The sequence below is a fragment of the Anabrus simplex genome, chromosome 1 (assembly GCF_040414725.1).
Source record: "Anabrus simplex isolate iqAnaSimp1 chromosome 1, ASM4041472v1, whole genome shotgun sequence".
In the NCBI taxonomy this organism is placed as follows: Eukaryota; Metazoa; Arthropoda; class Insecta; order Orthoptera; family Tettigoniidae; genus Anabrus; species Anabrus simplex.
Window position 1 is genome coordinate 1,659,402,365 of NC_090265.1, and position 17,502 is coordinate 1,659,419,866.

At 39.0% G+C, this 17,502-nt stretch overlaps 1 protein-coding gene across 1 annotated transcript in view; it reads left to right on the top strand.

Moving 5' to 3' along the window:
- The window catches only part of LOC136863500 (microtubule-associated protein futsch), a 133,854-nt gene that overhangs the window by 94,346 nt on the left and 22,006 nt on the right, over positions 1 to 17,502 (top strand). Inside the window, exons 4-6 of the mRNA XM_067139896.2 lie at positions 1,414 to 1,983; positions 5,143 to 7,368; positions 7,411 to 17,419. Of these exons, the coding sequence (XP_066995997.2) occupies positions 1,414 to 1,983; positions 5,143 to 7,368; positions 7,411 to 17,419 (12,805 nt within the window). The remainder of the gene's footprint in view (positions 1 to 1,413; positions 1,984 to 5,142; positions 7,369 to 7,410; positions 17,420 to 17,502) is intronic.

Sequence of the window (17,502 nt, forward strand, 5' to 3'; positions counted from 1 at the left end):
AAAATGAAAGGCTCCCTAGGCCTCGATACGTAATACTTTCGGGATCGGAAAAGAACAAGAGTTGACGAAGAGAGTTCAGATAGGATAGATGAGAGTGAGGAGCGTGGCACAAGTAAGTGGAAGCAATGCCAGGACTCAGCTAAGGGCCACGTGGTCATAACCCACGTTCCCAAGTTAAAGAGCCCCTGCGGTCCCTTTCAGTTACACCGAGCTCGATAGCTGCAGTCGCTTAAGTGCGGCCAGTATCCAGTAATCGGGAGATAGTGGGTTCGAGCCCCACTGTCGGCAGCCCTGAAGATGGTTTTCCGTGGTTTCCCATTTTCGCACCAGGCAAATGCTGGGGCTGTACCTTAATTAAGGCCACGTTCGCTTCCTTCCCATTCCTAGGCCTTTCCTATCCCATCGTCGCCATAAGACATATCTATGTCGGTGCGACGTAAAGCAAAATAGCAAAAATAGCAAACCTTTCAGTTACCTCTTACGAGTGGCAGGAAATACCGAGGGTTGTTATTTTACCCCCACCCACAGGGAGGGAGGAGAAGACAAGGGCCACGAAGAGTTTAAAAATGAAAGACTCCCTAGCCCTTGAACACTCTAATACTTTCGAGATCAGAAAAGAGCAAGAGTTGACCAAGTGAGGTCGGATAGGATAGATAAAATTGAGGAGCCAGGCATGAGTAAGTGGAAGCAATGCCAGGATTCAGCTAAAGTCCTCGTAGTCGCCAACCCACGCTCCCAAGTTAACAGTCCCTTGATCCCCTTTTAGTGCCCTCTTACGACAGGCAGGAGATACCGTGGGTGTTATTCTACCACCCCCACCCACAGGGCAGCTGTGTCCCATTGGTGGAAAAATACTTTCACTACCAGAATGTTGACTAGCAGGATAGGAAAAGTGGTGCTCTGCAATTTCTAATCACTCCGAAATTTTCGTATGGAGTGAGGGCATATGATACCAATGATGGTGATTTGTCCATCACATGGGGATCTTAAGCTTTCGGCAGGCTTCTTGATATTATTCAACAGGAGTAGCCTGGGTCACATGCCAACATCAGGTTTCACCCTCTTCCTACCTCATTATCATCATCCCACATCCCGATGCACAGGTCTCCAATGGATGTCAAACAGAAAGACCTGCATCAGGCGAACCAAACATGTCCTCAGGCACTCCTGGCACTAAGAGCCATACAACAAATAAATAATAATCCTTCCAAGGTTAAGAAAATATTAGTCCCTCTGGCTACCACCTAATTATTATTATTATTATTATTATTATTATTATTATTATTATTATATTATATTATATTATATTATATTATATTATATTATATTATTATTTAAAGAAGCATTAAGTTATGTATTATCATATAAAGGTCTTGACACATATCATAATCAAATTCTTTCATTTCTTTTCAGGATGGTACCTTCTCGCTAGCCGACTTCATCGACGCCTTCCAGGAAACGGAAGTGCAACGAGTCCTCCGAGCTTACGAAAACTGTATTACTGTCGATGTTCACTGTTCACCCGAGGGTGATTGGAGCACTGAGCGTCTCTCCAAGGAGACATTCAGTCGCATGTGTAAAGTTCGAGTAAATCCAGACGACTGCCTCACTGCTGGAGGCACAGCTATTGGCAATTTTATGAACTACATGTCACCATTCCTTAGACCTGCCTCGATAGAGCAACTCCTAGAACCTTCAGATGTGGTTGGAAACATTCGGTTTAGTCATCCAACACTCTATGTCTTCCCAGGTGGCCAAGGAGATGCTGCTCTGTTTGGCATTAATGGTTTCAACATGCTAGTAGATGGTGGCTTTGCTAGGAAAGCGTGTTTTTGGGACTTTGCAAGACACCTTGATAGACTGGATGCTGTGTTAATGACTCGTTTGAACAATGGCAATATCAATGGTATTGCTGCAGTGTTAAGACGGAAAAAGATAAGTCACGTTTATCCACAGATCGGACATTTCTTCTCCAATCTTCAGGTATTGCTTTACATTTAGAAATAACAAATTTAGTATATCATGATGTTATAATAATACCCTTAATACCTTTTCATATTTACTAAGAGCATGAGTAAAACTAATTTCTAAAATCTTCCCTATAGAACAACCACAAGTTACTTCAGCCTTCTGATGGTTTTTTTTGTTTTAAATTGAAGTCATTCATTTCAGTGTCAGCCTACAACCTTCCATCTGTAAGTCTCCAGTAGGAATGTTTTATTCAGCCATATCAAAATTAGTCATCCATTTGTGTATTTAGCACCCATTTTGGAGTGTCAAAATTTGCTCCTTTGCACACTGCATAGAAAAGAGTGAGCGCCAGGAATCAGAGGCGAAGAAGCCAGCCAGTTCATCTGCCACGCTCTCTCTCTCCCCCCCCCTCTCTCTCTCTCTCTCTCTCTCTCTCTCACACACACACACACACACACACACACACACACACACACACACACAACTTCCCTAGCCTCGGCAATCGCTGCCACTCCATGAGGCAAACGGGACCATGCAGCCCTCAGTGCAAAATTTTGCAGTATTTGTGGAAATACCCCATCTTCACGACTGTGTGACGTGAACTGGATGTGTTTAATTACAATGTACTGTATATGTGAAATAATTACTTGCTGTGGCTGTTTTTACTCGTGAGTACTTATGGTTGTTTTTAACTATGAACATATTTATTGCATCCTGCTGTCTATTAATGGCTGGAACGTTGTTCAAAGCCCAATGGCAATATTTGCCGAAGAAGAACGGCAGGAAACTGAAATAAACAAAGCAGAGGCTACCTAGATTTTGAGATATACAGTCAGTTTTCTGCACATACTCATTTAACAAAAACAAGGTGAAATGAATTAATGTAGGCCCCTAGTTAGTTAGTTAGTTAGTTAGTTAGTTAGTTAGTTAGTTAGTTAGTTTGTTTGTTAGTTTTTATTTATTTATTTTGTTATTTATTATCAGGACCTATACAACGTGCTAAGGAAAATGTGTCCATTGACGTAATTACAGAAGATTCACTAGGCTACATTAAACCATTAAACAAATCTAGTTCACGTCATACAGTCACAGTAGCATAGCCTGGATCGGCGATGTGGGGGGAGGAGGGGGGTGTATAGTTACAAAATGCTGATAGAACATAATGAAGGTGCTTGAGCACGCACGCACGACTTGTCATTATAAGGACACTGCCACAAGTGAATTATGTTGACATTCAGATTGCAGTACACTAAAGAATCTTATGTTAAAATACAGAACAAGAACAATACAATCAAGATCAACAGTTTTGTAGTGAAATGTATGTTCAGTTTACAATCTAAAATCCAATTTTCTAGGCTTCTTAGAAACCAGAATCAACAGATCTTTCAGTTTTACAATTATGTCTCTCTATGTTTGTTTAGTTTATTGCCAGTTACTGTTTATTTTATTTTTGTAAAAATTCCATGGCAGGGGGGGGAGTTCTAACCCCCTAGTAACTCTACCCCCTGGCTAGACCGCTGCACGGTCATAAAGAAAAGAGCATTTCCACAAATATCAAAAAATTTTGCATTGAGGGTCACATGGTCCCTTACGCTACATGGAGTGACAGTGATTGCCGAGGCTACGAAAGTAGAGAAAGAGAGAGGGTGTGTGTGGGAGGGGGGGCAGATGAATTGGCACCGGCTTTTCCTCTGTCTGCTTCTTTTTATGGGCGCTAAATATGTGACTGGGCATCTTATTATTTATTTGGCTGAATAAAATGTTCCTACTTAAGTCGTTATACCAAACCTCAATGAGATCAAAGACTTACAGTTAATATAACCTTTAAGTATTTCAGTCTTTTAAATACAAAATACAAAGTTATTAAAAACTGGTAGAGAAAACAGGAGAACATATTTTGTTCTACAAGAACAACCTCAGATTCTACCAAATCTCATAAATAATGCATATATACTGTATGTACAAAACTCTTTTATATTGTAGACATTTGTCACTGGCTAGGAATGGGTGATATTATAAACAAGTACAAAAAGACCATTTGAATGTGTTTCAACAAACAATAAACATTATATCTATAGGTTCACTTGTTTCTGAGAAAAGCATACTTACAAGAAAATTACACAATGCCATCTGCTCATTCTTTTTCAAGCAATTTTACATTGGCTTAATTACCAATACTCTAGCCAGTATGCTTGTAAAACTCACAACAATGCTCTTCCTATCCTTATCCACATCCTCCTGGTTCCATGAAATCACCATTAAATGTCCTTAATTACCCATATCTTCATCTTCCCACCTTCCTGGCCTCAGGCATTCTAAAGGTGTATGTATATCAGAAATCCTCCAACTCTCTCCAGTTAGCAGATTTATCCTTAAATACACAAATACATAAATAATTAAGTTACCAACCATGTTACCATGGTCGCCCATAATAACTGCGGACTCGTCTGCAGTGTCAATGTTAAACCAATGAATTCCGTCTCCACTGCCATTGCCCTCAAAATAATAAGGCACTTGCCTCGCTTATACTGTTGGAGCTCAAGCCTAGGAAATCCTGTTTACTTTCTGAATATTGTGATATACTTTAAGAATAGAAGCTTGAAAAGGGCAAGCTTGACATTTGTGTTTTCAGCTCCGTGAATTGACCTAAGACGACAGGTGGTTTATGACCTAAGTCCATTAAAACAATTACCATCATAATCAGACTAAAGACAAGTCTGGGACAAATTGCTGCCTTCCTTTAGATAAAGATACCCAACAAATTCTTTAATTTAATATGTTGATGCCATATGATCATTCATGGAGGTTGAAAACAAATATTGTTACAGAATATACTACTATTTGCAATAATGATTAGACTTTCATTGATTTATTTTTAGTGACAGCTCTCACTGAATCGGGGTTATTTTGTGAGACCAGCTCGAATTACTCAGAACCTCGAGCTACACGGGCTCATCTGTATTTGTGTTAGTTTTACAGTATGTACAATGTGACAGTTATCATTAAGGACATTTTTGTAAGGTTACACACACAAGCCACACTGTAGCATTTTAACAAACAAAATTTAAATAAAAATTGTGGCTTATCTTCAATTCACTACAGTATGTTGCTTGCATTCTCCCTTCTTTATTTACAATACTGGATCACTTATATTGTTGTTGTACTTTTCAGGAGAGACGCCACTGCACCTCCCCTGATGGAGACAAGGACCGCGACCCCCTCCTTGTGAACCTCGCCGATGAAGGGCATGAAATGGTGCTCAACCTCCGTCACTTACAACTCCGCCCACATCCATGTTATCGTGATGGTAGTCATATAGAGCCTGTGAATTTGTACCACAAAGTTGGCCATGGCAAACTAGACATGTACATCATCAGTCCTGCTCGGGACAGCCGAGAAGTTAAAGAGTTTTTAATGAAGTGGAATTCTAATGATCCTCATCTCTTCAGTAGTCATAGCAAGAAGGACGTTAGTAAAGAATTTCACTTTCCATTACAAAATCTTATATCAATCTGTGCTCTTCTTGTATGGCAACCTGCAAATCCTGCAGATACCATTACAAGAATCTTGTTCCCTGGAAGTACACCACAACACAAAATATTTGAAGGATTAGATAAATTAAGGAATCTTGAATTCCTAAAATATCCTGTATGTTCCGCCCGGTCTCTTTCGCCGTCCGCGTCTACTGTAGGAATCAGCAGTCGTGTAAGCAGTAAGCAGAGGTCTGCTCCTGCTGTTATAGACAAACTTCTTCCAGGTGAGGGAGTTAAGGCTTCTTCCAAGACTGGTGCATCTGAGACAAACAAACAACCACCGACCCCAAAAGCAGCAACCATTCCAGTAGCCAGCATCACTGAGGTTAAGCAAACTAAGCCAGCTACTGCTCTTGTGAGTACTCCAGTGTCTCTAACAAAGACACAGCCTCAAGCAAAGCCAAAGCCTGAGAAAGTTACATCTAAACAAGAACCAACAAAACCAAAGACTGAAATTATTAAATCAATGGAGGGAGAAAAGACTAGTACCAAAATGGAGAAGGTCACTAAAACGTCAGTGGAGGTAACCAAAACCAAAGTGGAACACAAAGCTAAAACTGAAACAAAGACTTCAGTAACAAAGACAAGAACTGAATCGAAGCCCCCTCGATCAATAGAAAGGAAATCACAGAAAGTGTCAGCTACAAGCACTGCAAAATCTTCTCCAACAACACCAAAGAAAAGTATAGAAGCAAAAGTAAATGGCGTAGTTAGTAAAACTGAAACAGTGAAGACAACTAGAACATCCAGCAAGACTAGACCATCACCTACTGCAACACCAGCTAAAAGTACAAAGGAGGCCAATAATCGAAAAGTGGTTGAATCAAAGTATCATGTCTCTCGAGTTAGCAGTGTATCACGGACTTCTGCTTCAAAACTAACAAAGAAAGAATCTCAGGAAATTACTACAAAGTCTGAGCGTAAGCCAATCAGTAGACGACCTAAGACTGGGTCTCCGAGTAAGGCACCTGCAAGTCGCCCACCAGGCTCTCCTGCTAAGTCATCATCCGCAAAAAGTACACCAACACCATCTGTCAAGTCAGACAAGGATGGTGTTATAAGGAAAGCAAAAGGTGAGGGAGAAAAAATTACCACTGACTCTTCTGCAGTTTCTACTCCATCAACAGTTGATCAAGATACAGCAGCACTTAAGGCAAAAGGCATTGAAGCTGATGAAAAGATTCCACAGCTTATTAATGGAGATTTAACAAAAGAAGAGAAATCAGTTGTTGAAGAGATTGAAGATGCAATTGCCACAGTAGAAAGCAGAGTAGACACAGAAGAAAAAATTGAAGTTACAGAGCCTGTTGCTACAGTATCAGAAGTAGTTGAATCAACGACTGAAGAAGTTAAAGAAATTGAAAGTACTGCTGAGGAAACTGAAGTAGAAACCGAAGAGGTGGTTGAGGAGGTTATTGAGGAGGAAGGGAAGGATATCGAGAAGGAGTCAGAGGCAGGTGATGAAGAAGATATAGAACAAAAGAAACTTCTACAAGAAAGGGATGATCTGGAACCAACAGAAGAAGAAAAAACTGAAGAAATTGATGAAATTGAAGAAATCGAAGCAGAAAGACCTATTGATCTAAGGGAATCTCTCCAGGCTGAACTGCAGCTTGAAGAAGCAAAGCAAGAAGGAAAGGAAGGAGTAGAAGAAGATGAGGAAGAATACCTCATCATTGAGAAAGAGGAAGTTGAAGAATCTGTGCAAGAACCAGAAAGTATAGAATCACATGTTCCAGAAGAGACTGGACAGCAAGAAGTGGAGACTGAGGAAGAGGAAGGAGAACTACAAAAACATCTGAGGGATGAAGTTGAATCTGAAAAACAACTGAAAGAAATAATCACAGAAGAACAAGAAATTAAAGTGAATGGCATTCAGTCACATGATGAGGAAGAGGAGGAGGAGGAAGAAGAGGAGCATGAAGAGAGGTTAGAGCATGAAACTATAGAAAGAGAAGACATTCTGGTGGTAAAGAAAGAAATTAGTCCAGTACTTGAAAGAGAAGAGCTCTTGAAAAAGGTAGAAATAGCAACAAAAGAAGAAGTTGAGAGACAAGCAAAAGAGATTACTGAAGGACCAGCTCCAACCACAGCTCAACCAGAGCATGAAGGTCTTCCTCCAGAAACAAAGGAACAACTTGAAGAAGAAGTTCAAGAGATAATAACCTCTGCCAAAGAAATTGTAACAAAAAGTAAATTGGAGGCTGAAGGAAAACTAGAAGAAACTCAAGTACAGCCACAAAAGGACAAACTTAAAGATCAAATTTCTGATGAAAGAAAGGACACTGAAGAAACTGAAGATCTCAAAGAAATATCATCCACAAGTCCTGAAGAGAAACTAGATATTTCTTCTGAGAAGAATAAGGAAGCTACTGAAGATACACGAGATACTGACCAGAAACTTGAAGAAGAGCAGGATGAAGGTATAGAAGTGAAAGAAACTGGTTCCAGAGAAGTACCTGATCAAAGGTATCCAGCTGAAGAGAGTCAGCCTGACGAGAAATTTTCAACAACCATTGAATCTGCTGCAACAACAGCTCCTACTTTACCAGAAGATGAACGCATCCCATTGGATGAGATTAAGGAGATTGTAGAAGAGAAATATGTTAAAGAAGAAACAAAAGAAAAGGAAAAACCAGTTGAAGTGCCAGCCCGTCTTGAACAACCCACAACACTACCACAAGTAGTTATGCCACCTGGTGTTGGAATATTTGATCCTCGTGTACCACATGTAATAATGCACCAAAGAGACATAGTTAAAACCCCAGACGAAGTAGCTGATTTACCTGTTCATGAAGAAGTTGACCCTGGAATGTATGAGAGCGATGACTTTGCCAGAGACTTCCAGAAACCAAAAGATGAAATTGTTTCATTTAAAAAGCATCAGGAGTTTGAAGATACCAGACAACAATCTCCAGAACAACATATACAAGGTGAATTACAACTGAAGTATGATGAGGTTGCAAGACCTGTTGATGATAAGACAGCTGAAGCAAAACAAGCAAAAGCCCTACCAGTTTCAGACTTAGAGATTAAAGAAGGTGTTGCAATAGAAGGAAAAGAAAATTTAGATACAAAACCACTTGTTTGCCCTACCACTGATCAGGAAATTCCACTGGAAAAAGTTACAAAGGAAGTACTTGATTCAGAAGAACTGGCTGAAGAAAAAGAACCAGAAATTGCTGACCAACTTCCAGATCAAGAAATCATAGCTGTTGATAAAGAAGTAACTGACAAACTTCAGCAAGAAGTGGATAAACAAGAGAAGCTTGATGAACATGCAAAAGTAGATGACAAAATCAAAGAGGATACAGAAACTCAAGAAGAAGAAAAGAGGGCAGAGCTTGAAGATGCAACAAAATCAGAGATTACTGATATTGAATCAAAAGACAAAGATACAGAAAAAGAGTTCCTAAGACAAGAAATTATGAAACCTGATACTAAAGAAGTAAAAGATATTACTGCACATTTCTTGGAGGCAGAAATTAGCTCTGTAAAGGCTGAAGTTATACCTGTAGAAAAAGATGAAATTATGCCAAAATATCTTGAAGAAGAAATGAAGGACCAGCAGAAAGATAAGGCACTTGAAGGAGCAGAAATTGCTCTTAAAGAAGAAGTGAAGGAGAAGCAACTAGAAGAAAAGAGAGAAATTAAACTTCCTACATCCAAATTTGATGAAAAGCTTCTGCCAACGTTATTCAGTGGAATTGTAGAGGTTATGGCTGACACAGTACTGGATACAACTGAAATTAAGGTTGACCAAATGGAGGAAGAGAAGGATGTAAAAGATACACAAGAGAAGGACAAACTTCAAACTGAATTATCCAAGGAAGTACATACTTCTGGTGTCATAGAGAAAGATGTTCAGGAAAAGGAAGATACTGGTACTCATCTTGAGGAAATTTTGCAGCCACCTAGTGGTCTGTCAGCAACTTATCTTGAAATAATTGAGAAGTTACAGAAAGATACTCCAAGTCCAGTTGATGCTAAGCCTGATCTGGCTGGAGCTGAACCTCAAAAAGGTGTGGATGCAGAAAAAGAAGAATCAAAGCCAGAAATTGTAAAAATAGAGAAATCACCTACTGAGGAAGTATCCTTGCCAGAAGAAAAGACCATTAAAGAGGCAGAAGAAACTTTGAAAACAGCTGCTCTGTCAGAACCTATAATATCTCACATTGACCCATCAGAGCCTGAAGAAGTTCCTGATGAAATTGAAGCTAAACCAGAAATAGTGCCAGGACAAAAGTCACCCGCTAAGGATATTGTTATGCCAGAGGACAAGTCTCCTGAGTTAATAATTGAACACAAAGAGGAAGAGATAACTGTGTCAGAATCTGAAATGCAGAAAGAAACTGATAAAATAGAAGAACTACGTACATCAAGTGAAATATTATCAAAATATTCTGAATATATCCAAGATCTAGAATCAACAGAAGAGAAGGATAAGCCAATACAGGAGGTAGAAAAAGACAAAGACTTTAAAAAGGAGGAAGAAGTAGAATTTACTGCCAAAAAAATTGATGAAGTGACAAAAATCAAGGAGAAAGAGCTAATAAAAACAGAAATTACTGAAGTGAAAATGGGTCCAGAAGAAAAGGAAAGCAAAATTACAGATGAAGTAGAAGAAGCTCCGTGTGTTGTAGAAAAAGTACCTGAAGTTCAAGAACTATTAGTACCGTCAAAGTCTGATGAAGAGGAGAAACAAGCAGCTGAAGCAAAAGGAAAGGAGAAACCAGATGAGCAAGAACAAGAGGAAGAAGAACCAAAGGAGAAAGTAATTCATAAAGAAGAAGAAAAAGAAACTATTATCAAGTTGGACAGGGTAATATTAGATACTGAAACCAAGAAGGTTGATGAAGTAGAAGTAAGTGACATTCCAAAAGTATCCACAGAGGAGCCAGAACAAAAGGAAACTGAGGTTAAGTTGGTGACTGAGGGTAAAATATCAATGGAACTTAGTGAAATGAAACCATCAGAAATCACTCATGAAGTTCAAGTTAAACAGGACACTGAAGAAGAATCCATCAAAATTGAAGAAAGGGAGCCTACTCCAGAGGAGAAGGAGAGGATAGAAATTGATGCAGAATATCTCACTAAAGAAGAAGAGGATGTTCAGTTTCATGATGACAAAACCCTTACAACAGACAAAGAAGTTACTAAAATAGAGGTAACGAAAACTGAGAAGAAATCTTTGCCAGAGAAGGAGGAGGCTATTGAAGATAAACAAGATGTTGAACTGCATAAGGTACCCATATCAGTAGAAGAAAAGGAATTGCTTAAAGAAGAGCCTATCAAGACTAAAGATGAGAAGGTTAAAGATGAAGAAATGATTAGTGGTAAAGAAGAAGAACCCCTGAAAGTCAAAGGTGTTGAAACTGTTGAAGATGAAGAATCTGCAAAAATTAAACAAGCAGAATCTATCATTATAAAAGAAGAGAAACCTGTTAAAGAGGAAGAACTTGTTAAAGATGAGAAAGAAGAACCCGTTAAAATCAAAGATGAAGAAACTGTTAAAAGTAAAGAAGTAGAATCTGTTGATATTAAAGAGGAAAAACCTGCTAAAGTGGAAGAACCTCTTAAAACTAAAGAGGAGGATACTACTGTAACTGCCAAAGTTGATGTAACTATTAAAGAGGATGAAGCTGTTAGAATTGAAGAGAAGGAATCTGTTAAAATCAAGGAGGAGAAGCCTGTTACAAAGGAGGAACCTGATAAAGCAAAGGAGGAACTCCTTGACATTAAAGAGGATGTATCTCTTCAAAAGGAAGAGGATGAAACTATTAAAATAAAAGAGGATGTATATACTAAGCCCAGAGAAGAACAACTGAAAGATGAGAAACCTTCTAAAACTGAAGAGAAGGAACCTCTTCCAGTTCAAGATTCTTTCAAAATCAAAGATGATGGAACAATTAAGATTAAGGAGGAAGTACCAGTACCAATTAAACCTACAGAAGAGGAATCTTGTAAAATTAAAGATGAGGAACCTGGTAAGACTGTAGAGGAGGAACAACTTCCAATAAAAAAAGGAGAACCTCTGAAAATCAAAGAGGATGAAGCTGTTAAAATAGAAGAGGAAGTATCAGTTAAACTCACTGCGGAGGATCATCTAAAAATTACAGGTGAGGAGCCTGTCAAAGTCACAGACAAGGAACCTGATGAAATTCAGGCTGCCACAGAGCTTGATAAGGAAGAGCATATTTCAATCAAAGAACAGAAACCTACTGAAGCTAATGCTATAGAACTTATAATTTCAAAGGAAAGCTATGAAGAGGTTGAAAAGAAAGAACATGGTGATATAGAGGAAGTTGTAACAAAAATAACAGATGAGAAACTTACCAAGTCTGAAGAGGTAGAATCAAAAGAGAAAGAAGAGCATATTATGGAAGAGCAACTTCTTGATGCTGAAAAGGAAGGGGCAAGAAAGGAAAAGAAAGAAGAAATAAGTCTGATTGCTGCTGTAGTAAAAGAGAAAGAAATTGGAAAGAAAGAGACTGAAGAAAAAGAATATCTTAAAATGGAAGAAAAAGAGCTCCCTGAACAAGAAAAGAAAATCCCTACCAAACCATCCCCTGATTTTGAAGAGAAAATTACAACTGACACAAAACAAGCTGATGAGGTTTCAGAAAGAATATCAACTGAGGAGCCTGTACATGATCTGATGAAAGATGAACATAAAGGTGTTATTGAAACTACAGACACAGAACCTTCTGCTGACACAAGACAACCTGAGGAAGTTTCAGAAAAAGTATCTTCAAAAGTTTCTGAGTATGAACCTGTCAAAGATGACCAGGCTCAAAGAACAAAATCTCCTGAAATTGAAGAGGAAGTCTCAACAAGTACTAAAGTTGATATTGTCACAGGACTTTCTCCCAAGAAGGAAGAACCAGCAAAATCAGATCAGACTGAACGAACACAATCTCCTGAGAGTGAAGGACTGAAGGAATCTTATGGAACAGAAAGAGAAAAAATTGAAGACTCTACTAAAATAATGCCTCCAATAAAAGATGTTATTATGGAAAAGTTATTATCTGAGGCAGAAATGGAGATTTCTGTTGATGCTGGAGTGAAGGTAACTCTAGAAGAAGAAGAAATATCACCTGAGCCCAGTGCTGAAGTAGAAATAAGAGAAGAACCTACAAAAATTCTAAGAAAAGAAGATGAGACTCTCCAAAAGGAAACTCCCAAACCTGATGTAAAGGATCAGTTTAAAATGGAGGAGGTAAAAGAGTCTGAAACCATTGAAAAGAAAGAAATAATCACAGAGAAAAAATTGACTGAAACAAAACTAATACCTGACACTGATGAAACTAAGGAAGAAGTACATGATAAGAAATTTGTCAAAACTGATGATAAACCATCTTCAGAAATGGAAGATGAGAAACCAGGTAAAAGCATGACACCTATTAAATTAGATGAACCTGCTCATGCAGAGGAAATAAAAGAAAAAGATGGGGAAACAGTTCTAGCAGAAGTGAAAGAATTTATAACAAAGGAAATAGAGAAAAGAGTGAGTGAAGAAGAAGTAACTGATGTAAAGAAAGATGAGACAATATCTGGAGTAGAACAAATAAGGATTCTTAAAACAGAAACTGTGATGGAGGAATTACTAGCAACCATTTCAAAGTTAGAGGTGAAATTATCTGACAAGGAAAAAGATACTGATGCAAGCAAGTTAGATGTCACCAAAGAGGAAAAGTTACCTGAGAAAGAGAAAGAAATGGAACCTACTGATTCAAGCAAATTAGATGTCACCAAAGAGAAGTTACCTGAGAAGGAGAAAGAAAGGGAACCTACTGATTCGAGCAAAGTAGATGTCACCAAAGAGGAGAAGTTACCTGAGAAGGAGAAAGAAAGGGAACCTACTGATTCAAGTAAAGTAGATGTCATCAAAGAGGAGAAAGAGGAGAAGTTGGCTGACAAAGAGAAAGAAAAGGAACCAATTGATTCAAACAAAGTAGATGTTATGAAAGAGGAGAAGTTACCTGAGAAGGAGAAAGAAAAGGAACCTACTGATTCAAGCAAAATAGATGTCACCAAAGAGGAGAAATTACCTGAGAAGGAGAAAGTACAGGAACCTACTGAATCAAGCAAAATAGAGGTCACCAAAGAGGAGAAGTTACCTGAGAAGGAGAAAGAAAAGGAACCTACTGATTCAAGTAAAATAGATGTCACCAAAGAGGAACAGTTACCTGAGAAAGGGAAAGAAAAGGAACCTGCTGATTCAAGCAAAGTAGAAGTCACCAAAGAAGAGAAGTTACCTGAGAAGGAGAAAGAAATGAAACCTACCGATTCAAGTAAAATAGAAGTCACCAAAGAGGAGAAGTTCCCTGAGGAAGAGAAAGAAAAGGAACCTACTGAATTAAGCAAAATAGATATCACCAAAGAGGAGAAGTTACCTGAGAAGGAGAAAGAAAAGGAACCTGCTGATTCAAGTAAAATAGATGTCACCAAAGAGGAGAAGTTACCTGAGAAGGAAAAAGAAAAGGAACCTGCTGATTCAAGTAAAATAGATGTCACCAAAGAGGAGAAGTTACCTGAGAAGGAGAAAGAAAAGGAACCTGCTGATTCAAGCAAAGTAGATGTCACCAAAGAGGAGAAGTTACCTGAGAAGGAGAAAGAAAAGGAACCTACTGAATCAAGCAAAATAGATATCACCAAAGAGGAGAAGTTACCTGAGAAGGAGAAAGAAAAGGAACCTGCTGATTCAAGCAAAGTAGATGTCACCAAAGAGGAGAAAGAGGAGAAGTTGGCTGACAAAGAGAAAGAAAAGGAACCTACTTATTCAAGCAAAATAGACATCACCAATGTGGAAAGTAAGGAGCCTCCACCTCCAAAGCCTGCATCTCCATTAGAACAGATGGAGGTAGAAAAAGAGGTCGAGGATCGCAAATCAGATGATGAACGTTTAGACGAAGATGCAGGAGATGGTGAGCCGCCTCCTTCTCCTGGCGAAGAATACATTGATTCTGGACTAGAAGAGGAACCGGTGTATGCCAAACTTGAGGCTCCAGAACATCCTGAGTATGTAACTGTGACACCAGATTCTACACCTGTGTCTCCCAAACCCCTACCAGGGTTCAAACCTTCTTCACTAGCACAAGAAGAAGAGGATATTACAATGAAAATATCAGTTGCAGACAGTAAGCCTTCTGCCCCTGTGATGGATTTAAAGGAAACAAAATCAATTGTCATGGAGGAAACTACCCTATCATGGGAGAAGGGGCCAAGTACGACAGAGGAAGATGCACAAATCACTACAGTGCTAAAAGGAAAAGTGACAGAACTTAAAGAGAAGGTAAGTGATGAAGTAAAAGATGTTCATGAAGTTCTAGGTGAAGCTAAAGACAAAGTAGATATTACTACTGTATCAGCTGAGGAATTGACAAGGGGTCTGCCACCTAGTCCAGTAGGCAAAGCTGATGTTCCATTGAGCTCAACAGAAAAAGTAACTACTTCAGTTACAAAGCATGTTGAAGAATTTCTCCTGGCTGAGAAAGGAATGGAAGAGTCATTAAGAACTGAAGTATCATCTTCTGAAAGCATGAAGCAAACAAAATCTGATCCAGAAAAAGAGAAGGACTTATCTTTTGTCCCAGAGAAAGAAACTACTGTAGAAAAATTAGTAGATGAAAAAGTAGAAAAGGATGAACTGGATGAACAAGCGAGCGAAACAGCATCTGACTCCGAAGAAAAATTATCTCAAGGGAAGATGTCTATTATTACATCAACAAAGGAGTCTGTAATTGAAGCACTATCTACAGCTTCCATTTCTACATCTGTAATTACTTCTTCAGTTGTTTCTGCAGTGAGTTCGATGGTAACACATATTTCTAGTTCAACAAAAGATGTAACTTCTAGTTTAACTGATGGAACAACTGAGGAGAAAGCTGATGTGGAATCTTCTGAGAAGGATATTATTTTAGCTGAGAAAATCATTAAGGAGGAAATTCCCAGACTTACTTCAACTATATCAGAGGACAGTCTTGAAAGGAAAGTTTCTGCAAGTTCTTCTGTTACATCAGAAGATATTGATATTACCAGTGAGAAAACCTCAGAAAGTATCATTAAAGAAGTATCATCAACAATTACTGCCACAAGTGCAGTAGCTGCAACTGCTACATCATCAACTGTATTCACCTCTAGCATTACACCATCCTTGTCTTCTATGAAAGATGTTGTTACCAAAGAAAGTGAGAAAGCAGCAACAGTGACAGAAAGAGTTTCAAAGACTGAAGAAAGAGAAGTTTATGACAGTGATCTGTCAACTTCAGTTACTGTGAAGCGAATGGTTGTGACAGCCAGTAGTGAAGATGGAGGTACTGAAACAGAACTTTGTCCAAGTGGCAGCATTTCATTTCCTTCCTCAACAGATACTCAACTAACAACTCTCTCATCTGAAACTTCAGAACAGGACATTTCTACCACAACGGTAACCTCTGTTCCAGATCTCAGTTCTACAACTACCGTGCAAAAGGATCAAGTTCAGCCAACTACAGAAACAGTCTCGACCAAAACTATCACAAGTGTCAAAAAGGTTGGTGATAGAAATGGGGATGTTCATGTAAGTGATCAAGAAGTTCACTCTAGTGGTGATGAAGAGATGGTTGGAGGAAAAGTTATCACCAGGAAAACAACTACTACCACTACAACAAGAAGGATCATTAGGAGTGTCAGTGATAAAGAGTCAGAATCAGATGATGATCACAAAGACTCAGTGACTGAAGAAACAATTACGGGAGAGGATGGGAGGACTATAACTCGACGAATTACTAGAAGATACATCACAAAAGTGATCAAGAAAGATGGTGAATCAGATGATGATGATAGGTCATCAACAGGGTCTGTCATAATGGATGATGGTCCAGGATCTCCAAGAATTACAACAACTAAAACTAGCAGAATAGTAACTAAGAAAGAAGGCATTGCTCCTGATTTAGAACTTGAAGGTGATGATTTCTCAGAAGGTAGTGATGGTGGAATTGTTACAACAAAAACAACTAGAACAACAACAACTGTCACTAAGAAACAGTCTTCTGATGCAGATGGAGAAGTAATCTCTACAACAACGCAGGAAGTTGTAACAGGAGATGGTGCATCTAAGACAACAACTATTACTGTGAAAGATGAACATGGAGATGTTTCTGTGAAATCTCTAACAGAGCCAATAGAGGATTTCACTTCAGCAGGAAGCAGTAGGTTTGTAGATGATGTTCTTAAAGACAGTTTGTGTGGGGTGATATCTAGTGCAGAGAAAATGAGTAAGGAAATAATGGAAGAAACAACTTCAAAACAGGTCACAGAGGTCGATAAGATAGGCAAGTCTTCAACAGAGAAACTTCTCACTAATGGAGAATTACATGAAAAGGGTACAGAGAAAAGTAAAACCACAGTCACTACTAGCACTGTGGAAATAACTAAACATCATGATGATGTACCTGGGAGCCCAACTGTGTTAGGAGGAGCAGTCGCAGCAATGAAAAAAGAGGTAAGCGAACTTGCTCGTAGCACAACTCCTGGCTCAGATGTCTTAAGTGATCGTGATCTGGATATCGGTGGTCCCTCGACTCCACACAGTGACATCAGCAGTGGCCAAGTTTCACGAGCTGCAACAAACATTTGGGGTGGAAGCGAGGGCCGCCCAGATTCACGTCACTGTGATAGTGATGAAGAAGATGGTCCAGTTTCACCTATGAGTGTCACTTCTCAAGTAGCACACTCCCCACCATCTCATTTTGACTTTGAAATGGGAGATCCTCATGGACTTTCAAAAGACCTCACAAAACATTCATCAGCCCATCATGAGTCGTCAGATATGCACAAAAAGACACAACATATTATGTCAACCTCTATGACCAGTTCCCTGTATGGAAGTCTCCCTACAGAACAAGAACAGGAATTACTAGAACACAGGAATGGTAAACCAGATAAGTCCATAATGTCTACTTCTTACATATCAGATTTAGGATCATTCTCTCAGAAAACCTCTAGTTCACATTTT